The 22,931-nt window shown below is 40.2% G+C and overlaps 1 protein-coding gene across 8 annotated transcripts in view; it reads right to left on the minus strand.

Moving 5' to 3' along the window:
- Nucleotides 1–22,931, minus strand: part of fryb (furry homolog b (Drosophila)) — a 137,659-nt gene that overhangs the window by 97,371 nt on the left and 17,357 nt on the right. For 4 of the 8 annotated variants that reach the window (XM_067433917.1, XM_067433916.1, XM_067433921.1 and 1 more), the window contains 3 exons: nt 7,614–7,801; nt 5,242–5,295; nt 3,371–3,510 (listed from right to left, as the gene is read on the minus strand). In XM_067433917.1, coding sequence (XP_067290018.1) covers nt 3,371–3,510; nt 5,242–5,295; nt 7,614–7,801 — 382 coding nt within the window. Of the gene's footprint in view, nt 1–3,370; nt 3,511–5,241; nt 5,296–7,613; nt 7,802–13,045; nt 13,311–16,781; nt 16,998–22,931 lie in introns of those variants that run through there. The other 4 variants (XM_067433923.1, XM_067433919.1, XM_067433922.1 and 1 more) reach the window with 3 other exon arrangements.

Here is a 22,931-nt window from a genome sequence, read left to right on the forward strand (position 1 = left end):
CGTTCCTCAGACATAAGATCCCGTTTCACTGCTTTGCCTTGATTGCATAAAAAGGAAGAAAATGCCATTGGCACTTAGACATCGCTAATCTTGTAAGCGCAACGGTTTAAAAACAGCCGATGATCATCACAGGCCTTTAGCGATTACTGGCTGAACTGCAGCAGAGATCGTATTTCATCAGATGATGACAAGGCTTCCTGATGACAGCCATCAATTACAAGCTCCCATCCACACTAGATCAACACACACATACACACTCACACACAACACCATAAACACGCTCATGCAGCTGACATTAAACCAGATTATACTGACACTTGACCTACAGACGGGGTGGAAACGGACTACACTTTTAAGTAGGGATGCACCGAAAAAAGTTCAGGATGCACTTATTAAAGTAAATAATAATCTATTAATTAATTTGATAATCAACACTCAAATAGCCTTTATATGATTTGTTTTGTTGACGAAATATAAACATTTAAACGAAAATGTAATAATTTGTTTTCATGGCAGATTTATTCAGACATACACCGCCGTTCAGGAGTTTATGATCTGTAAGATTTTGAATGTTTAGAAGAAGTGTCTTCTGCTCATCAAGGCTGTGTCAGGGTTCTGCCCTGGCAGCTCTGTCTGTTTTGTCTTTGTTTAATGTTTCTGTTTGTGTTGTGTCTTAGTACTTGGATTTGTCTCTCTCTGTGTCTGTCATGTGTTCCTCTTGTCCTGCCTCCTTGTTTGCTGTTACCACGCCCCCTTGTTTAGTCTGGTCTAGTCCTCGTTTCACTAATTGTGCTCACCTGTTCCTCATGTGCCCTGCTCCCTTTATATTGTGCTACCTTCCCTCTTGTCTTTGCTGGTTTGTTGCATTTTGTGTGTTTGTTTGTCTGTGCAAGCTTCTGGCCCAGTGTCAAGTCAGTTCTAGATTTAGTGTCTCTTGTTTTTCTAGCTTTAGATTTATTTTCAGTTTTTTTTTAGTTCCCGAGTTTTTAAGTCTAGTGAAGTTTCTGTCTTTATTTTGCTCGTTTTCTCCAGGTTTTATTTTGGTATTTTTCTCTAGCCTTATTGTTTAGTTTTCTTGGTTTTGATAGCTTACCATTTTATTTTTCCTGTTTTCCACTTATTTTTAGTTCAGTCTTTTTATAGAGATTGGTTTTGTTTTATTTTTCCTCGTTTTCTAGCTCCAGTTATTATTTAAGTTTTTGTTTCATTTAGTCATAGTTCTTAGTGTGTCTGTTGTTTCTTGTTGTCTTGTCTAGAGTCTTGTCGTGTGTGTGTCCTGTGTTGTTTTCTGTCCTAAGTTTTTCCCTGGCCGCTGTCTCCACTGCCTGTCAGCCAAGACAGGAGCTGCTTCTATGAGAACATCAAGCCTCAGGTTCCTGCCTGGATTGGTCCACCATCGCCCTGCCTGGTGTTGCCTCCCGAGCTGTCGTCAAGTTCACTGGCTGCCTGGACTGGTCTCAGTGGCCATCCCCACCCCCCTGCTCGTCATTGTGGTGTCTTTCCCCTGCCCTGGTGTTTGGACTGTCACTCGTACACTACCCCATTGTGTCTGTTGATCTGTCTTGTTAATAAACCATCATTGTTGTTCACTCTGCATCTGGGTCCTCCACTTCCTGGTCCCTGACAGGCTGCATTTATTTTATTATTAAAAAAAACACAAACTGTAAAATTGTGAAATATTATTATAATGTAAAAGAACTGTTTTCAATGTGAATATATTTTAAAGTGTCATTTATTTCTGTGATTTTCCTCATCATTCCTCCATTATTCTTTGAATATCCATGTCAGGTGTCTGTCCTGTCTTGTTTTGGTTTGTATCTGGGCCATGTGCTCCGCCCTTCTTATCTCATTATTGTTTAATTAACCCCACCTGTTCCCTCCTGATTATTCCCCTTTATAATCTCCGTGTGTTTGTGTCGGATCGGTGTCGTTTGTCTCCTGTTTTCCCCGTGATCCTTGATGTTCTGTTCCAAGTTGGTTTTGTTATTTCTAGTTTATTTTTCCCCCTCGTGGGTTTTTGGTTTTGTATTGTGTTTATTTATTTGCTCAATAAATCATCATTTCCTGCAATTGAGTCCTCAATCCAGTTTGTCCATGTTTAACATGACAAGAAAGTTCAGATAAAGAACAGTGTTTATCTGAAATAGAAGCTTTTGTACATTATACATCTTCTGTCACTTTTTGTATCAATTTAATGCATCCTTGCTGAATAAATGTATACTTTTTTTCTTTAAAATCTTTCCCAAAAAATAATAATTCTTACTGACCCAAAACTTTTGAACGCTAGTGTAATGTTGCAAAAGCTTCTATTTCAGATAAATCCTGTTCTTCTGAGCTTCATATTCATCAAATAATCCTGAAAAACACTGATAATAATCCTAAATGTGTGTTGATCATCAGATCCTCATATGAGAATGATTTCTGAAGGATCATGAGACAATTTTAGTTTTTTGTGTATATTTAATCAAATAATGCATATATTTAGCTGAATGCATGAATATTGAACATAATTGAATTCGTTGAGGTATATACAACCTTAAGTGACATTTATAGTCTACAAGTCTACTAGTTTTATTGAAATCTTTCCTCATTTGAAACACTGATTGAGATGTAAGTTGTTATATCTTTCAACAATCGTCTGGTGTTCTTCAATGTTTGTTGAGAGATGAGATGATCGGTTCATGTGTGCTTGATCTGATACGCCGTATTAAAAAGAGAGACATTTATAAGTTAAGACTTTGCCTCACATTAAAAGTAACAAAGATTTTTACATAAATGTTTTTGAATTCAAACTCTTAGATTTAGATTGATCGGTTCATGCCATATTAAAGAGAGAGCCATTTATAATTTAAGACTTTGACTAATTTAAGATTTTATTTTTAACGCACTTTTCATTCCGAAGAATCTCAGCAATAAAGGGAAAAAATAACAAAAAAATAAATAACAAGTAAAAATATAAAAGTAACAAAGATGTTTGCATTTATTGGATGGCAGGCGCGCTACAAAAGTTTATTGAAGATTTGAAGTCAAACTCTTATATTTTGAATTATGAAACCCTATCATTACCGATTAAAATGAGAAATTAATATAGTCAGTCCAGAGCTTATCCACATTGTTTGCATGAGATAGACGCTAAACACAGTCAAAAACGGCCATCGGAGAAGCACTTATTAAACGCGTTACTTGCGGCCCGAAAGCTGTTTTTGGCAGCTGAAATTTCAGTGCATCCCAATAATTACGCATACATTTTTGTGCATATGAAAAGCACAAAAGTTGGTCGCTGTATGGGAGTCTTATTTTCCTAATGGCATTCCAGTTAATATTTTCAGAGAGTTCAAAAATAGTTTAAATATAGGCAAAGGGAACTCACTTTTTGGACTTTGTGTTTGCACGTGGTCGGTACTCATGGGACTCGTCTTCCAAACCGTTCTGTCTTTTGTACCAGTCAAACAGTGTCCGCAGGATGGAGGGAAGACAATACTCCGCAAGAGAGCTCATTGTGCTGATCAGCTGTGGAGAAAAAAGAAGTCACTTCAGGAAATTGTTCTGTTTTGTCATAGCACTAATTGTACATCTAGAAATGCAACTTGATTTAACGGACGCTATATATGAAATGGAATATTAGAATACTGCGTACTGTACTGTATATACTAATAAATTATGCAGGCAGAAAATATGCATGTTGTGCACATCTCTTAATAAATACATTTTAAAAAGTGGTCGGCCCATCCTTTGCAGCTCTAACAGCTCCAGCTCTTCTGGGAAGGCTTTCCTCAAGGTTTAGGAGTGTGTTTATGGGGATTTTTGCCCATTCTTCTAGAAGCTCATTTGTGAGGTCAGGCACTGATGTTGGACGAGAAGGCCTGGCTCTCAGTCTCCGCTCTAATTCATCCCAAAGCTGTTCTATCGGGTTGAGCTCAGGACTCTGTGCAGGCCAGTCCAGTTCCTCCACACCAAACTCCTCATCCATGTCTTTATGGAGCGACGCTTTGTGCACTGGAGCGCAGTCATGCTGGGACAGAAAGGGGCCGTCCACAAACTGATCCCACAAAGTTGGGAGCGTGAAATTGTCCAAAATGTCTTGGTGAAGCATTAAGAGTTCCTTTCACTGGAACTAAGGTGCCAAGCCCTGAAAAACAACCCCACCCCATAATCCCCCCTCCACCAAACTTTACACGTGGCACAATGCAGTCAGGCAAATCTCGTTTTCCTGGCATCTACCAAACCCAGACAGGTCTGGAGCTGTTGACTCTGCAGAAAGTTGGAGACTTCTGAGCACTGTGACCCTCAGCATGCGCTGACCCCGCTCTGGGATTTAACACTTCGTGGCTGAGTTGCTGTTGTTCCCAATGGCTTTCACTTTGTTCTAATCCCACTAACAGTTGAGCGTGGAATATTTAGTAGTGAGGAAATGTCAGGAATGGCCTTATTGCACAGGTGTCAGCCTATCACGGCCCCACGCTTGAGTTCACTGAGCTCCTGAGAGCGACCCATTCTTTCACTAATGTGTGTAGAAGCGTCTGCAGGCCGAGAGCTGGAGTTATACACCTGTGGCCATGAAGAGACTGAACACCTGAACTCAGTGATTTGGAGGAGCGGCCCAATACTTTTGGCAATATAGTGTATGAAAGAAACACAATGCGTTGAAGGATGCAGGTAATTATGCAACATGTAATTTGACACGGTCCCAAAACATGCCTATTCTCCTGCGACACACTCAAAAGTATGTAATTTTTCTTCACAAAAAGTATACTTTTAGGGCATATCATAAGTAGCTGAAGTGGGACGCAACATAAGTGAAATAATCTGGGTGGAATTTGGGTAATCAGAAAACAGCCAGAATTAAGATCTAGGGAGTGGCTGTGGTCATACAGGCTGGGCTAAACCAAACAGAGGAAAGGAGGGGTGTGACACACACACACACACACACACACACACACACACACACACAGCTTAAGAATTCAATAAAGAAGGGTAAAGTCAGGACAGCACCAGCTACAGGAATGCTATTCTTAGGGTCTGAGTGATGATGACTAAAAAAAAAAGTCTATCAATATAGAAAAGTTGGATGGTATGGGAGCAGATCATTTTCAAAATCACTTTATCATTTCTAGGGCTATGAACTGATTGTTGAAACAAAACCATGTCTCAAAGGCCTAATTGTTTCATTGCCAGCACGTGTCAGGTAGGATAAAAGTCTTAAATGTCAGGAAGGATGTGGAAAAGGTCACTCAATCTCACCTGATCAAACTGCGGGTCTTCTCCTCTTTGTAGAGATTTGGTGAGGGGCTTTTCCTGCAGAACATCAAGAAGAACGTAAGAGGCAAAGATCATTGACTGCAGATGCCCAGCTGGAAGACAATCTTTCTTTTGTAATGCATGAAGCCCAGATAAAACATAATCAAGATCTAGGGATGAGTGATATCACAAAAATAATACATCACGATAATCATATATCATGATACGGTTACTCGCACAGCCCTACGATACATCACTGGAAGTTGACTAGAAAATGCTCTTTCTGATAAAACTCATAAACTCATGATTAGGGCATTGATGCGTTGGCCTAAAAGCACACAGGTTTGGGGCCTTCAGAGACGGCTGTTCTGAGATCTGCTCATATACGGAGAAGGTGAAACCCATTCCTGTCCACTTAAATCCAGCATAATGGAATTACACTGATACCGGGAGACCAGGCAACCTGAGCCACTGCAGCAGAAACAGACACAGTATCTTACGGCTATTAGTGCAGTCTGAAGATATATTGTGAAGTATTAACATTCGATGCCTGCCAGCTAAAGCAATTACAAATGAAAGCCACAGCAGAGTCATTAATAACCTGAGTGGCAGGCCTGTTATATCTCTCCTGCATACTGTACACTTCCCGGTTATCCAGACTACTCAACATACAGGGAGTTAGCTCAAACAAGGCGTAAAAAACATCTGACTTGTGGCAACTGCTTTTAATATGGGCTAGATGTTGTTTACTTGCATTTGAGGGCTTGTGTCGTAGGGTTGGGTACCGAACTCGGCACTTTTAAGGGCCCGACTTTATATTAGGTGGCCTTAAGTACTATGTACGTACATCAAAAAATAAGTACAATGTACTTACTGTGTTCATATTGTATTGCAAAACACTTTAGCTGATATTGAGGTGGATACGGGTAGAGTTAGGGACAGGTGTGGTGTGTGTGTATGAGTTTAAGGGACGTGCCAAAAGTGTAATTACTAATGTAACTACAGAAATGAATTACAGACGTAATGACAAGCAGGTATTTTTTAAATGTAAGTACAATGTAAAAACATGTATGTATACAATAAGTGATTGTATCAAATTATTAATTTAAATGTTAGTATATAGTAGTTAAGGCCACCTAATATAAAGCGGGTCCCTTTTAAGGACACCGACCAAATTACGTCGAGTACCGATTCACATTAATTCAATCTGTACCACATTTCGGTACCTGAGAACACATCTGGGGCCCTATTTTAACGATCTGAAACGCAAGTGTCAAAGCACGAAGCGCAAGTAACTTTGTGGGCGGGTCTCGGCGCTGTTGCTATTTTCCCGGTGGGATAAATGGCTTTCAAATCTAAAATGGGTTGGTCTGAAGTAGCTTCATTATTCATAGGTGTGGTTTGGGCATAACGTGAATAAACCAATCAGAGCGTCATCCAACATTCCCTTTAAAAGCAGGAGCGCAAGTTCCCTTATGGATCGCTATTATTATGGCGTATTTACCAGGCGCACGCCAGGAGCGGTTCACAGCCGAGGAGGCTGATGTTCTTGTAAGAGCAGTGAAAGACAGAGGAGTTGTGTTGTATGGGGATGGAGAAACACACCCGAAAGAGCGGCGGTTAAACAGTTTATTCAGTTTTTCAGTCGATTTTTTTTCCTGGTTCTTGACGGACAAACCAATCTGTCAGATGTCCTTATATTCATAGGCTATATGTCCTGCCACTATTGGGCAAACAGGTCTGATCCTTAATTACTACAATTAGCCTGAATAATTTGTAAGCTAGATTTATGCCTATTTTTTCACATCTTCGTCACACACCACAATGATTTCCGTCATCTCATGTGTTAATATTTTTTTTGTGTAACAATTTATGATTTGCAAAAATAACTGTTGCATCTGTGTAGATTACATGAGCAAAGTGTATGTGCACGCTATACATTATGGTCAAGCATGCGCCCTTAAAATAGCATAATGAACAACGCGCAACGCGCCGCTGACTTTAGACTGGGTTTATTCTGGTCAGTGGCGCAATTGTTTAATGGAACAGCAAAATAGCCCCAGGGATTGTTTGTGCCGGAACACGCCTCCTCTTTTGCGCTGAACCGCTCAGGGAGCGCAAGTTCATTCACTAGTTTAGTGACGTGCTTCTGTGGAGGGAAAAGCGCGCTTTACGCGGGTGCAAAATAGGAATGACACATGCGGCGGTGTACAAAGTCAATTGCGCTGGGTGCAAGATAGGGCCCCTGGTGATATAGACGAGTGTCTGTGATACGGCTGTCCCCGACTAAGGAAATCACAAAAAAATCCCACAGGTTGCGTGTGGCCCTGCCCAGGAGATATGATCATATCAGATATCAATAACAGGCCTCTTACCAGTGGTTCTGCCATGATGATGCGTATTTTGCGTTCGGACAGGGTGGTGAAGTTGGCAAAAAGGCTTTTGAGGACGAACTCGCCGGGTTTGGTCTCGGGGTCCACGGTAACCGGCATGGCGACGGGATCTTTCCTCTCGCCCGCAGCGCAGCTCACTGGGGGGAGGGGCCGCTTTCCTACGGGGGAGGCTGGGGAACACCAAACATTCAGGATTAGGGCATTAGCAATCACTCAATCAAAGTTTTATTCGCCATTTGTAGACAGTGTTGGGTGTTATTAGTTACTGTCATTTAATTACTCTTCCCTTGAAAAAGTAAAGTAAGGGATTACTCTTATTTTTTCTGTAATTTAATTACAGCTACTTCTGATGTAATTGAACTAAATACTAAATATAATTATACATAATACAATAGTGGATATAACATCAACATTTAAAGTCTAACGTTAAAATGAATATTTTTGTCTCCTTCTCACATTTGTAACACTTTAATCAGTTAATAAGAGTAATTTATGTAGTTTTATATTATTTATTTGAATGAATTAAAAGAGCCGTTTCATGTCTAACCTTGAATCGCTTAACTCAAGGTTGATATAGGATTTAGAAAGTAATTAGTAATAAAATACTTTTTTTAGAGTAACTTACACAACACTGTTTGTCGAGCACAAAGATTTGTACACATACATTGTGTCCATTTATACTGTATATCACTATTCCCATAAGTTAGCCATTAGTCTCACTGCTGCTGGATAGAAACTGTTATATAAGCGTGTTTCATGTGTTATGATGCTGTCCGCTCTTGTATGTCTCACGCTGTAGGGTGTATGTTTGGGTAGTAGGTGAGCTGGGTGATGAATGTCACTAAGCGCTCTGTGTACAACGTGATCATGGGTGGAAGGTTAGTCCCAATGATTCTCTCTGCAGTCTTTATAACTCTTTGACTTCTTTTCTACCTGTGTTGTATTTCCAAAACTCACAGTGATGCCATACGTCAAGACACTCTTTATGAGTCCTTTGTAGGCACGAGTAAGAGGGCGGTAAGCCCAGGATCTTATGGATCTTATGGGTATTATGGATCTTATGTTGTGCTAACCATTCTATGTATGTGTTGGCGGGCAGTGCACAAGCTCTGAAGTGTGTGACCCCGAGGTCATTGGGTCATTTTCTGAATCCACAAGGAGAAAAAGGCTTTGTATGGAAGCTTGTTTCCGCCACAGAATACAAAATAATAATAGTAATAATAAATCTTTATTTTCTATAGCGCCTTTAATTGAACATCTCAAAGTGCTTTACAGAAACAGACAAAACATAGTACACAAAATTAGAAGTAAACAAATAAACAAAAAATGGTTAACAAATAATTCAAAACTATATAAAATTGATACAAACGCTCAATAAAAAGCTACCCTAAAATAATTAGTTTTAAGGCGAGATTTAAAAATGCAAAGGGATTGAGCTTGCCTTATCTCAATCGGTAAAGAAATAAAAAAGGTAACTGTGACTTTTTATCTCATAATTATGACATTTTTTTCTCAGACTTGCCTGATAAAGTCAGAATTGAGATACTGTCATGATCCCAGCCTGTGTTTTCCTGTGTTATGAGGGCTTTTGTTATTATCTCGTGCTATGTTTTGTAGTTTTTTGTGATGATTAGTTTTGCCCATTAGCCACTCCCCCTTGTTATCTTGTTAACCTTGTTTCCATTGTGTGTATGTATACCCCCGTGCTCCTGTGTGTGTGTGTGCCTGTTTGTCTGTCTGTTTGTGTGTGTGTGTGCCTGTTTGTCTGTCTGTCTGTTTGTCTGTCTGTGTGTGTGTGTCTGTCTGTCTGTTTGTCTGTCTGTGTGTGTCTGTTTGTCTGTCTGTGTGTGTTTGTTTGTCTGTCTCTGTGTGTCTCTGTGTGTGTCTGTCTGTCTGTTTGTCTCTGTGTGTCTGTCTGTGTGTGTCTGTCTGTCTGTGTGTGTGTCTGTCTGTCTGTGTGTGTGTGTGTCTGTCTGTCTGTTTGTCTGTCTGTGTGTGTTTGTTTGTCTGTCTCTGTGTGTGTCTGTCTGTCTGTTTGTCTCTGTGTGTCTGTCTGTGTGTGTTTGTTTGTCTGTCTCTGTGTGTGTCTCTGTGTGTGTCTGTCTGTCTGTTTGTCTCTGTGTGTGTGTCTGTGTGTGTCTGTCTGTCTGTCGTGCTCCTGTTGTTGTGCTCCTGCCCGTTTGCCTTCTTAGGTTTTCTCTGTTTATGTATTTAATAAATGTTCAAGCTGCATTTGGATTCTCTACTCATTCCTGCCTGCACGCTACAGATATAAAGTCAGAATTGTGAGATATTAAATTGAGATATTAAGTCAGAATTGAGAAGTAACATTGATATATGTCAGAATTGAGATATAAAGACATATTAAAGTCAGAATTTAGATATTAAATTGAAATATTAAGTCAGAATTGAGATATTAAATTGAATTATTAAGTCAGACTTTAGATATAAAGTCAGAATTGAGATATTAAATTGAAATATTAAGTCAGAATTGAGATATTAAATTGAAATATTAAGTCAGACTTTAGATATAAAGTCAGAATAGAGATATTAAATTGAAATATTAAGTCAGAATAGAGATATTAAATTGAAATATTAAGTCAGAATTTAGATATTAAATTGAAATATTAAGTCAGAATTTAGATATTAAATTGAAATATTAAGTCAGAATAGAGATATTAAATTGAAATATTAAGTCAGAATTTAGATATTAAATTGAAATATTAAGTCAGAATAGAGATATTAAATTGAAATATTAAGTCAGAATTTAGATATTAAATTGAAATATTAAGTCAGAATTTAGATATTAAATTGAAATATTAAGTCAGAATAGAGATATTAAATTGAAATATTAAGTCAGAATAGAGATATTAAATTGAAATATTAAGTCAGAATAGAGATATTAAATTGAAATATTAAGTCAGAATTGAGATATTAAATTGAAATATTAAGTCAGAATTGAGATATTAAATTGAAATATTAAGTCAGAATTTAGATATTAAATTGAAATATTAAGTCAGAATTGAGATATTAAATTGAAATATTAAGTCAGAATTTAGATATTAAATTGAAATATTAAGTCAGAATAGAGATATTAAATTGAAATATTAAGTCAGAATTGAGATATTAAATTGAAATATTAAGTCAGAATTGAGATATTAAATTGAAATATTAAGTCAGAATTTAGATATTAAATTGAAATATTAAGTCAGAATAGAGATATTAAATTGAAATATTAAGTCAGAATTGAGATATTAAATTGAAATATTAAGTCAGAATTTAGATATTAAGTCAGAATTGAGATATTAAATTGAGACATTAAGTCAGAATTGAGATATTAAGTCAGAATTGAGATATTAAGTCAGAATTGAGATATTAAATTGAGATAAAAATCACAATTGAGATATAAAGTCAAAATTGCGAGACTGTATAACTCGCAATTCTGAGAAAAATAGTCTGAATTATGAGATAAAGAGTTGCAAAGACAAAGTTTATTTTATTTTATTCTGTGGCGGAAACGAGCTTCCGTAGCTTTAAGATGGAGTGAAAAACTGAAAGTGGTGCTGTCTATAGGGAGTCTATGCCTTGAGAGCACCGTCTCACAGTCGGCCAGAGCAGCTGGGGTTTCATTTTTGGCAAGACCATGTCATCGCTCCCAAAAGAGGAGGGGTGTGTGTGTGTGTGTGTGGGTCAGCCGGGGCCGGGGCCCCACGTCATGTGGCTGCAGGGGCTTCCAGCATGTGCTCCTCTTAGAATAGACCCCAGCAACCTCACAAGTCACAAGCAGCAAAAAGAAAGGGAAAATATAATCTCCCTAACAGCAGCATGAGCCGTTTAAAGAGACGTGCAGTAACTTAAAAAAGAGGGAATTACCTTAAAAGGATGATTGCATACGCGCTTTCATCAGCAGTTAGAGTTTAAGGCTGTACTCACGAACATGCGTTTGCTCGTTTAAAACTAAAGCAATCCATGTCCAAACACTGATGCATTACTACTGCAATAACCACAAACACGCGGCGGCGAAGAGGTCACACAATCAAGATTAAAACCTCTTCCTTAAATGTCATCTTGAACAGCTTTTTGAAGAATAAGTGAATGGTGCACACTGCAAAATATGCTCCTTATTTAGTATTTGTGTCTTGTTTTCAGTCCAAATATATAAATATTCTTAAATCAAGATGCCTTTACTAGATCAGTAAAACGACATAAGATATTTTTCCTTGTTTTCTTAAAAATAAAATCAAAATGAAGAGAGTTTTTGCTTAAAACAGGCAAAATGATCTGCCGATGAGGTGAGAAAAATAATCTGATTTCTGTTTGGGACGGAAACAAGAAACAAGCTTTCAATCAGAAATAAGATTATTTTTCTCACCCCATTGGCAGATCATTTTGCCTGTTTGAAGCAAAAACTCATTTTGATATTATTTCCAACAAAACAAGAAAAATATCTTATGGCATTTTACTGATCCAGTAAATGCATCTTGATTTAATAATTGTTAGATATTTAGACTGGAAACAAGACGAGATTACTGAGTAAGAAGAGCATTTTTTGCATTGCAGTCGTTGCATGTTTGTCAGATCATTGCTACTGTACGTGTCTCTCGAAATGTGTCCAATATTCTCCAACTAAGTAATGATATTTAGCGCTCCTCCCGCAGACTTCAGTACCTGAATAGTTTCCACTTCACAGCATGTTAATGGGAGTTCATGACCTGACACCGGGTTTCACTGCTCAGGTCAAGAGTAGGACGTTGAATGACAGATACTTCAACATGAGATACAAACGACCCAGAAGTAAACCCCAATATTTAGCAGCTGTTATTAAGCGATAATAATCATCAATCAAAATGTCATTTACATATGCAATTAACGTCAACGTCTGTACGATATCGTTCAACACCTCCCAAAGAGAAGAGTTATTGAGTTATTTTCCCCAAAACAAGACAATTACTTTTGCTGTCTAGTAAATACTTCTTGTTTTAAGAATTTTTAGATGTTTGGACTAGAAACAAGACAAAAATACTGAGGAAGAAGAGCATTTTTTGTAGTGTAAGACAGTCATTTACAGATGCAATCAACGTCAATGGTATTAATGGACAAACAGCGGATGTCAGTCGACACCTCCTGAAGAGCCGCTGGGAAGGAATTGTGAAATATTTTGCGTCTTTAGCCTTGAACACACCACCAGGAATGCCCAGAATGTAACCTCCTCCAGCCAGCGTACACTCTAAAAAATGTGTAAAAAGTTGGGTTTCAGTTGGGTTGTTTTAACCCATCCGCAGGATTAAAACAACCCAATCGCTGGGTTAAAATAACCCAATTGTTGGGTTAGTCCATATTTGACCGAACATTGGGTTTAAACAACCCAGCATTTTTTAGAGTATAGAGCAGATGGTTCCCTCAGCGGCACCTACCGAGGCCCTTGATGAAGCTGATCACACTGGCCCGACTCCACCGGACCGGAGAGATCTCCATGGTGCCGCCAAATCCAGAAATCCCACCAAAACTAGCCCTTTACCACCACCAGACCTCCATGCTTCCCATCGGTCTCCTGCACCATGCCCTATCAAACAGCCATGAACTTGGGATAGCTGGGCTTTGCTCTTGGAGTTATGGGAGTTGGAGAACGCGAGTACACTTCCTGTGTATATCTCCTCATACACTTTTGACAGAAGCAAGCCCTAACTGAGGAGAAGGTCAAGCTGGAACTCAAGCAAAGCCAAGAGAGAGAGTGTGTGTGTGTGTCTGTGTGTGTGAGAGAGAGGGAGGGAGGGACTATCTGGTGCTATATTTAACCTCAGCACTGACACACACACTATTCTAACACATTCATTCCTTCTTACTGTGAGCACACATGAACGATTATCATTCAAAACATGCACACTCGAAAGCATCACAATGCCCTTTATGATGTCGTAATAGGTGCTGTGATGACATCATAATACCATTATGATACGCACTGTGACATCATAGGACCCATTATGACATCACAATGCCCTTCACTGAAATCCATTGCGAAACGTTGCAGTAAAATCCAATCGTGTGATGAAATCACAATGTTTCCGGCGTAATCCAATGATGCCGTCTTGATGTTATTTCTGGAATGCAGTAAATATCATCGTAATGCAGTTTATGACATCATCACTAGTGGTCGACTGATATATATCGTCATGCCCAATATTTGGCATTTTTGTAATATCTGCATTGGCTGATACGTTTTTCTGATTGGCCCATGTGTTAGAAGCGAGACTTTTAATTTGAAAAATAATGTTAAGCAGTCATATCTAATACGTTATTATATAGACCTATAAAAATTATTATTAGCAATGCTTTTATATTAATAGCAACAGAAAGGCAAACAATACCTTATAATACTAATAGACTATAATGTCATTTACACAGTGCTGTATGTAAAATTAGTGCTGCCGTGTCTGTTTTTAAAACAAATATGATTACAGAGTGTTAGTCTAGTGTTTACTCTATTTATGAAAAATACTGTAATATGATTGCAGAATCAAGAGGTTGCCATCTAAAGTGTAAGCAAGTTTATTTTAAAGATGTTTTTTTTTCATATTTTGTATTAATTAAATGTTAATCAAAATAAATATAATTATATATTGGCTTTATATTGGCCATCGGACACCCTGCTCTCTAAGATATCAGCATCGTCCGTGTGACGTCATTAACTGCACTCCGTGAGATCCGCTGATGACGTCACACATGCATTGTGACGTCATTAACTGCACTCCGTGAGATCCGCTGATGATGTCACACATGCATTGTGACGTCATTAACTGCACTCCGTGAGATCCGCTGATGATGTCACACATGCATTGTGACGTCATTAACTGCATTCCGTGAGATCCGCTGATTATGTCACACATGCATTGTGATGTCATTCCGTGAGATCTGCTGATGATGTCACACATGCATTGTGACGTCATTAACTGCATTCCGTGAGATCCGCTGATGATGTCACACATGCATTGTGACGTCATTAACTGCATTCCGTGAGATCCGCTGATGATGTCACACATGCATTGTGATGTCATTCCGTGAGATCCGCTGATGATGTCACACATGCATTGTGACGTCAGCTGCTTCTGTTACACTTTTGCGGGAACCAATCATAGACTGGCTTATCCACCTGGCACGCTATTGGTGGGTTTAACATGATGACAGATAGAGAAGCGATGGGTCGATGCCCGTGATCACGCCTCTTGTGGTCTGATTGGCTGAAGTACTATCCAATTGCGTGCAGAGTCATTTGAACTTTGCCCGTTGATCACGCCTCTTGTGTTCAATCTTAAGTTGAGCTTGGTCTGGTGATAGCCAGACAAATGTTTAATCATACTGTCCACAAATTAATGAGCTACAAATGAATCATAATGTCCATTATATCAGCATCATTGGGTGGATATTAGGACAACGCACAACAAGGAAAAAAACACACACCATGGAGCCAATTAAATTCAAGTCTGTCTTCAGTCAAAGAGACCCAAAAATCATTGAAAAAAGTATTTATTTAACTAAAAAAAAAAATTCTCAAATGAGGACATTCCCAGATGTCATCACACAGGGCCAAATTTAGCTTAGGAAACACAGTTGTCCTTAAACCACATCAAAGCACACACACATGATGGAGGGCAAGCCCACACACACCATCTTCTGTGTAAAGACTTCCAAACGCAGTAATCGCACTCACTCTTCATAATGGAGCATGTGTGCATTAAAGGAAGCTGCACTTTCTTTATCCATATAATCAGAAAGGCCTGATTCACCTGTTTTCCTTTATCTAGCCGTGATTATTAGTCGCTCCATCTCATCTCAGTCATCCGTTTGTGCTCAGGCTAATTCACAGCAGGCTGAGCTCGTATAAATAAGGGCTGATCTGACAGAAAAGACAGGGAAGCGTAACAAGTGATAAGGAAGTGGAGAAAGAGATTTGGGTGAGTTGGCAGAGCCACCTGTTCTATTCATCCGAGCACGGCCAAAACACATCCACAGCTCCTCTGTCCGCAGATAATACATCTTTATCAGCTTTTGCTGATCATGCAAGATAGAAACCCTCAAATGACTACGGTTACATATAATGGAAACACTATAGTATGGGGAGCACATATTCACTATTAACTCTGCCTTCTGCCTCATAAACTCCTAATTTACTGCTTATTAATAGTTAGTAAGGTAGTTTTTGTAGCGTTTAAGTTTAGGTATTGGGTCGGATTAAGGGATGTAGAATAAGCTCATGCAGAATAAGGCATTGATATGAGCTTTAGACGTGCTAATAAACAGACAATATCATAGGAATATGCATGATCATAAGACACTAGTTAATAGGTAATAACTGAAGCATAAAATAAAGGGTTACCACAATAATAATGCGATTATTTCTAAGATGTTTACATGACACGAGCAGAACTCCTCAGTTTTCATTATTCTTATTATTCGCTAATAAGTTATACCACACACACAGGTACAGTATGCATGTTACCGGCTGTTTTAATCCCCTCGCATTCAATTTAAAATACACCTTTATGAATATTATTCTGCGCTGTGATGAACATCTCAATGCCGAGTTTGCCTATATGCTGGGATGCAGCGAATCTAAACAGTTGTTATATGAAGCTGTGTAGATCCATTAAACTACTATAGATCTGGGTACATTATGTCTCCTTTTCTTGCCCGGATAAAACAACACACACACACAAAACACACTCCGACTTGAGTGATAGGATGCTTACATCATCAGAGCTGTATGATGTCACTGTCACCATCATCATCGTCTTCATACACACATCATCCAACACTGAATAACCTTGACGTTGTGCACACACACACACACAGACACACACACTGCACATGATGAAAAACAACAGCACAAATCCTCCTGATCGCGTCACGAGCCCCTTTGGTCTGCAGTCATTACATAACGTAACCTCTCCAGCCACACACACTAATGAACCGGACACACACACACGCACATTTAATTAACAAGTAAGTGCCTCTGCAAGCGTAAGTCTCATTCAAAAGCAGGATGTAAACATCCCAACTCAAAGTTGACACTCAGGGATGTAAAACCTGAGGACAAGAGAGCGTACACAAGAGAGTGTGTGTGTGTGTGTGTGTGTGTGTTGAGTTCGTACTCACTGCTGCCCCAGGATTTCAGCAGAGACTTGATGCTGATCTCAAAAAAGCCTGAGTCCTGCTGGCTGGCCATGGCTGGGTAGCAGTTTCGGTCGCCGTAGCGACACAGAGATGATGATGAGAGTCCCGGCAGAGAGAGAGAGAGTGATGGAGTGATGCAGAGAGAGAGAGAGAGAGAGAGAGAGAGAGAGAGAGAGAGAGAGAAAGGCCACTTCACAGCGCCATACGCTGCGGCACTGCCTTTCCCTACGTGTCCTGTGTCAGCTCTGAGCACCAACTGTTCTCTCTCCTCTACATCTCTCTTTCCTCCCTCCCTCGCTCATCATCCGCTCTCTCTCTCTCTCTCTCTCTCTCTCTCTGTGGGATCCAATCCTCTTAATGCAGAGCGAAAGCGAGAGAGAGAGCGGCTGATGAGCAAGGGAGGGAGGAGAGAGAGAGAGAGAGAGAGAGAGAGAGAGAGAGAGAGAGAGAGAGAGAGAGAGAGAGAGAATGCTGCTGTTTATGTTGTCCAGTTTCATAAGGAACAGGGAGGGGTGAGGGGTTTGTTTGTTTGTTTACCGCAGTATTCCACATCAGTCTAACCTTAATGTTCTTGTTTGCCATCCTGACAATATAATCAAATGTAAATATGTAAGTTGATACTTTTGTTCTCAATGTCACCAGCTTGCCATGCATCCAGCTGCCATATAAACAACACACACACACACAACGACGCTCCATATCTGCTGTACACTGTATAATATTATATGCATAATTACATGTTACAGCAGGTGGAGGGCAACAGCCTGTCACTCACGGATCATGAGAGGATGATAAGGAGAGTATGGGAATGGGATTACATCGTCACACCATCTGCTGGCTGGCAAACAGCACTGCAGCAACACACACACACACACACACACACACACACACACACACACACACACACACACACACACACACACAGCCCCTAAACCTACCCTTCACAGGAAACATTCTGCATTTTTACTTTCTCATAAAAACTCCTCCTGTGTGATTTATAAGCCTTTTGTAAAGTGGGGCCATGGGTAATGTCCTCATATTTCACCCTCTCCTGTAATACCTGTGTCATACCCATGGCATTATACACATTTGTGTCCTGATATTTCCCACACACCCTGGTCTTGTTTGTTCAGCTCATCCAGCCGATGCTCGATTGGATTGAGATCTGGGGAATCTGGAGGCCGAGTCGACGCCTCAAACTGGTTGTTGTGCTCCTCAAACCGTTCCTGAAGCATTTGTGCTTTGTGTCAGGAGCATTATCCTGCTGGAAGAGCCACAGCCACCAGAATACCGTTTCCATCAAAGGCTGAACATGGTCTCAGCAATGCTTAGGTAGGTGGAGCGTGTCAAAGTAACATCCACATGGATGGAGGACCCAAGGTTTCCCAGCAGAACATTGGCCAAAGCATCACACTGCCTCCGCCGGCTCGCCTTCTTCCCATAGTGCATCCTGGGGCCATGTGTTCCCCAGGTAAGCCACACACACACACACACCCGGCCATCCATGTGATGTAAACGAACACGTGATTCCTCAGACCAGGCCACCTTCTTCCATTGCTCCGTGGTCCAGTTCTGATGCTCACGTGCCACTGTTGGTGCTTTCGGCGGGGTCAGAGGTCACCCTGACTGGTCAGCAGCTATGCCGCCCCATACGCCTCAAACTGAGCTGCTCTGTGTATTCTGCCAGCTTTCTATCAGAAGCAGCATTAACTTCTGGAGCAGTTTGAGCTCCAGTAGCTCGTCTGTTTGATCGGACCCCACGGGCCAGCCTTCGCTCCCCACGGTCATCAATGAGCCTTGGCCGCCCATGACCCTGTGGCCGGTTCTCCACTGGTCCTTCCTTGGAGCACTTTTGATAGATACTGACCACTGCAGACCGGGAACAGCCCACAAGAGCTGCAGTTTTGGAGATGCTCTGACCCAGTCGTCTAGCCGTCACAATCTGGCCAAACTCGCTCAAATCCTTACACTTGCACACACACACACACTTTTGAATAGCAATGTAGGATTACACACAAAAGCATCTTATTTACACAACACACTCTGAGAACGGATCACAGCAGTGTGTTGCGTTAATGGCAGATACACATCAGTAAAGGAATGTGAAGCTAATATCTTAGATGTTGACTCGTGGCACTAAATATTTTCCATGTGAAAGCAGTTGCGTGTAATTTTTGGCGGTTGGCGAGTTACCAAACATGTTCTCCTCCACGCTCTTTATCTTTCCAGAAATTCTTGTTGTTTTTCTTTTGTTCTGTTGTCTTTTGCCCTGCCTACATCAAGCTGATTTAACCCTAACCTCAAATATGAACAACCGTAAAAGTAATGCTAACCCAAGCAAACATACAGTAAGTTTACACCAAATAAACAATTTGGCTCTGTGCTGTATGTGACAACTCGACTGACAGAGCATGTAATTACTGCAGTGTATCATAGCTTTCAGCAAAAGGACTGGAGGAAGATCATTCACATTCTGTCACATGAGAAATGTGAAAGTCTGATCTGTATTCTGCGAGAAGTGTTACCAAATTATACAATAATATGCATAATATTGTGAAATTACACAACTCATGCAGATTAAACACTGAAGTGCCTTGAACTGCGCCGAATTATTCAATGCATTGACGTTATTTCCCCTAAAATGGCTCCTGCTGTTAGAAGCTCCTCCCCTTTTTTGAAACAGCCAATAGTGTTTCGTTGATACACAGTTTGACTAGAGCCTTTGTCTAACTGTTTATCTTCATAATCTCCTCCATATCTCTTTGAAATACATCACTCTGTGCAGACTTTAAAAGGGTCTGATGTGTATTGTCTTCGCCGACTCGCGCATATGATCCGTTCTCGTGTCTGTAGTCTAACTTTAGACCAGAGCCGTGTGTGTGTGTGTGTGTGTGTGTGTGTGTGTGTGTGTGTGCTGCGGTGCATAAAATTAACGTGAAACCAGACTTCATTCGCCTCAACTGAAAGCATATTTACACTCAATCGTTTCCTATCGCATATATAGTGTGCTCTGTGCCTTATGTAGGAATTAGTAAATGTGTGAACAACTGACCGATCAGCCGCAGCTTCAGCAGTGTAGGGGGCGGGGCTTCAGATTCTAGAGAGCATTTGATTGGACAAAAGTCTGTGATGATGTCATCAAAATCTGTAATTCGTTTTAACGTAAGCGAGAGACTGTAAGTTTTGAATGTTTATATCTCCTAAATGCGGATTTTGTCGTAGTTTTGGAACACACCTGCTTATTTATAACTTTAAGGCTCACATAGTCACACTAAAACAGATGACACAGCAGATAAAAACTGCATAAAACGCCCTGTTTATGATAAAGCTCTAACACTGCGAGAATCTATAAAGAGTAAAATTAATTGTTTGCACTAAAAAAGTTTGAAGTGTGCTGTTTGTGGTGGTTTGAATTGAGGAGTGTGTGTGTACGGAGGGTTTTGCTGCTACTGTGGAGCAGCTGGAGTCACACACACCACACACTCTCACGGCTTCATCTGCGGAGCTGCTTCAAAAAATCACTTCATGAGCTCACACTTACAAATAAACACACAGAATTAAACGTATGTGTGTTTGGCGTGCTGTCTAAGGGGAGGGCTCCGAACCCGTATCTCCGGTTATATATAAAGAGTTCAGATGCAAAAGCCTCTAAAAGCCATTTCAGTCAAAAATAAGATAACGACACTGAGTGAAAGCTCTCTGCATATAGTATAAGTTCATAAAATACTTTCACTTCAAAACCCATAAATCCCAGCCTCGGCCCATTCAGAAGTACCAGTACTTCGGTAGAAACCACATGGCATCCTGACAAAAATGCTTATTTTACAGAAAAACCTCAGACGGATTTAGAGGCTTTTCCATCTGAAGTCTTCATATATATATATTTACTTTTCATGCTCATTTCTAGACACTTTTAAGTATCTTTGCACTTATTCTAACAGGTAAGAGGTAAACAAGTTTTTGTGTGTCTTATGTAGGGCAAAACAATCCTTTATAAAACACACACACACACACACACACACACACACACACACACACACACACACACACACACAAAAAAAAGATTCAATAGATGTGGAAGCTGAATACATAAACAAAACAAAAACAAGAATAAAATGTATGTTGGAAATCATCTTAGCTTCTTTATTAACACTCAAAACAAGAAAGCTGAAGATCCCACTGGCTAATGCATCATTATGGGACACTTTGTACACCAAGTTAAACCCTATTCCTTCTGATGTTTAGCCACCAGAGAATTTCAAGGGCCGGCTTCCTTTGTTTTGCTGCATGCCTCAGCCTTGCCCGTTTTTCTTTGACACATTTTTTTTTTAATTACCTTGTAATGTCACTCTTCACAAAACAACAAAAAAAATCTCATAGGTGACCTATTTTGATCTCAAAAAGGTGAATTCTCACCTAAAGGTGACTTGACTTGCTTAAAATAAATTGTGCTTTTAATGAAGAGCAATTGAATGCTTAGTCAGGTGTTATTTTGCAGCGTTACTCATGTTCCTAGCTAACTGTATTCTGTGCTACGAGAGCTTCACAGCAGCCACGCTAGGATAATCTTTACAAGAAACCCAGGCATTTGGAGCCCAGGCCAGCTGTTGAGACTCTGGCACTGGGATCCTGTTAACATGATACTGGTTCTGTGTCAGTACTGGCGAGCACACAAACCCATGATCCGACTGGGCTGTTTCCAATAGAAGTCAATGACGGGTCAAGATGCTAAAATTAAATGACCGAGAGAGACTCCTTTCTTTGGGTTTGGATCAACACGAGGGTGAGTAAAATGATCGCAGTCCAGGATTCAGAATGCTTTAGACATTGAACTTTTGTCCAGCTGGCTTCTCCTCTTCAGCCAACCACCAGTAGCTGTGTTACTGCCATCCAAAGTTGCGAATTTAACTTATGCGCAAAATTGCAATATCGAAAAAAGCACCGTTTCCATCCAGTGAGTCCTAAGCCCTATTCGGACGTAATTGCTTCTCGTGGGGTCGTGAGGTGTTTTCATCATTTACAGCGGCTAGTCTGTGATTTTATTGCCGTCTGAATCCAAAATGTCTGTGTTTTTCTCCCACCACCCGCGTAAAAATCCCCGGCCGAATTACCTCCTGTTTTTAGACCAACACAAGGTCGTGTGTTCATTTAATTGCCGTCTGAATCCACATCTCTGAGTTTTCAAGAAGAGATCACTTCAAAATGAACTGTTTATATCCTTTTTGACCCCTGCAGACACCGTATCGTTGCGCTTCGCTGTAAAATTGATGTATTTTAAAGATCTATCCTACACTTTTATTACTGAAATGCTGGAAAGTACTGACAAGAATAATCTTTCATCACCGCCCAAAAGAGAAACAAAAACACATTTGAAATGAGGCGTTATTATGGCAGTAAATAAGGGGTTAAATTTGCAGCATTGTATTAACTTATTTCCGCTCATTTCCACATTTTTAAAATGACATCTTCCTTTTTTAAAACAGGAGATTTAAATTATTAATAATTTCCTATTATTCAATTAAATATGATTGTATTCTTATTAAGCATATGCCATTTTAACCGCAGACTGAGCACGTGAGCGGCGTTCCCAGGATCCCAGAACTCGCTCCTCCTGAATAAATCGCCATCCGAATGCACGAGTTTATCACTGAGGTGGCTGCAAAGGTATTTTTGCGGACGTCCACATGAGAAACATTTACCGTCCGAATAGGGCTAAGAAGCCACCATATATAATAATTTACGTATAATATATTAATTGCGTCTCAGAGCGTGCAGATGAAACACAATAAACGTGTTGTCTTGCTTTTGGAGGCAGATGCTGCTGTTCGGGAACGCAGTCGTGTAAGACTAACCTAGAAATCTAGACGCACCCTAGCGGCAGCAGTACTAATCTGCCCGCAAGTGTCGACTAGCAACTCTCAATACCCTTCTGAGCTGTATTCCCCTAACTCTTGCCAGGCCAATCACATTGTGTATAGAGTCGGTGGGCGGGGCCATAATGTCGACGGCCGAGTTGCGTTTGCGTGCTTCTAGTAAACACAGAAACTGGCGAACGGCGGCGGTCTTTCGAATCAGCTTTGACTGCGACTCTGGAAGACTTGAGTTCAGCTTTTCTCTGAGAAAAGAACAAAG

The sequence above is a fragment of the Pseudorasbora parva genome, chromosome 23 (assembly GCF_024679245.1).
Source record: "Pseudorasbora parva isolate DD20220531a chromosome 23, ASM2467924v1, whole genome shotgun sequence".
NCBI classification, from domain to species: domain Eukaryota; kingdom Metazoa; phylum Chordata; class Actinopteri; order Cypriniformes; family Gobionidae; genus Pseudorasbora; species Pseudorasbora parva.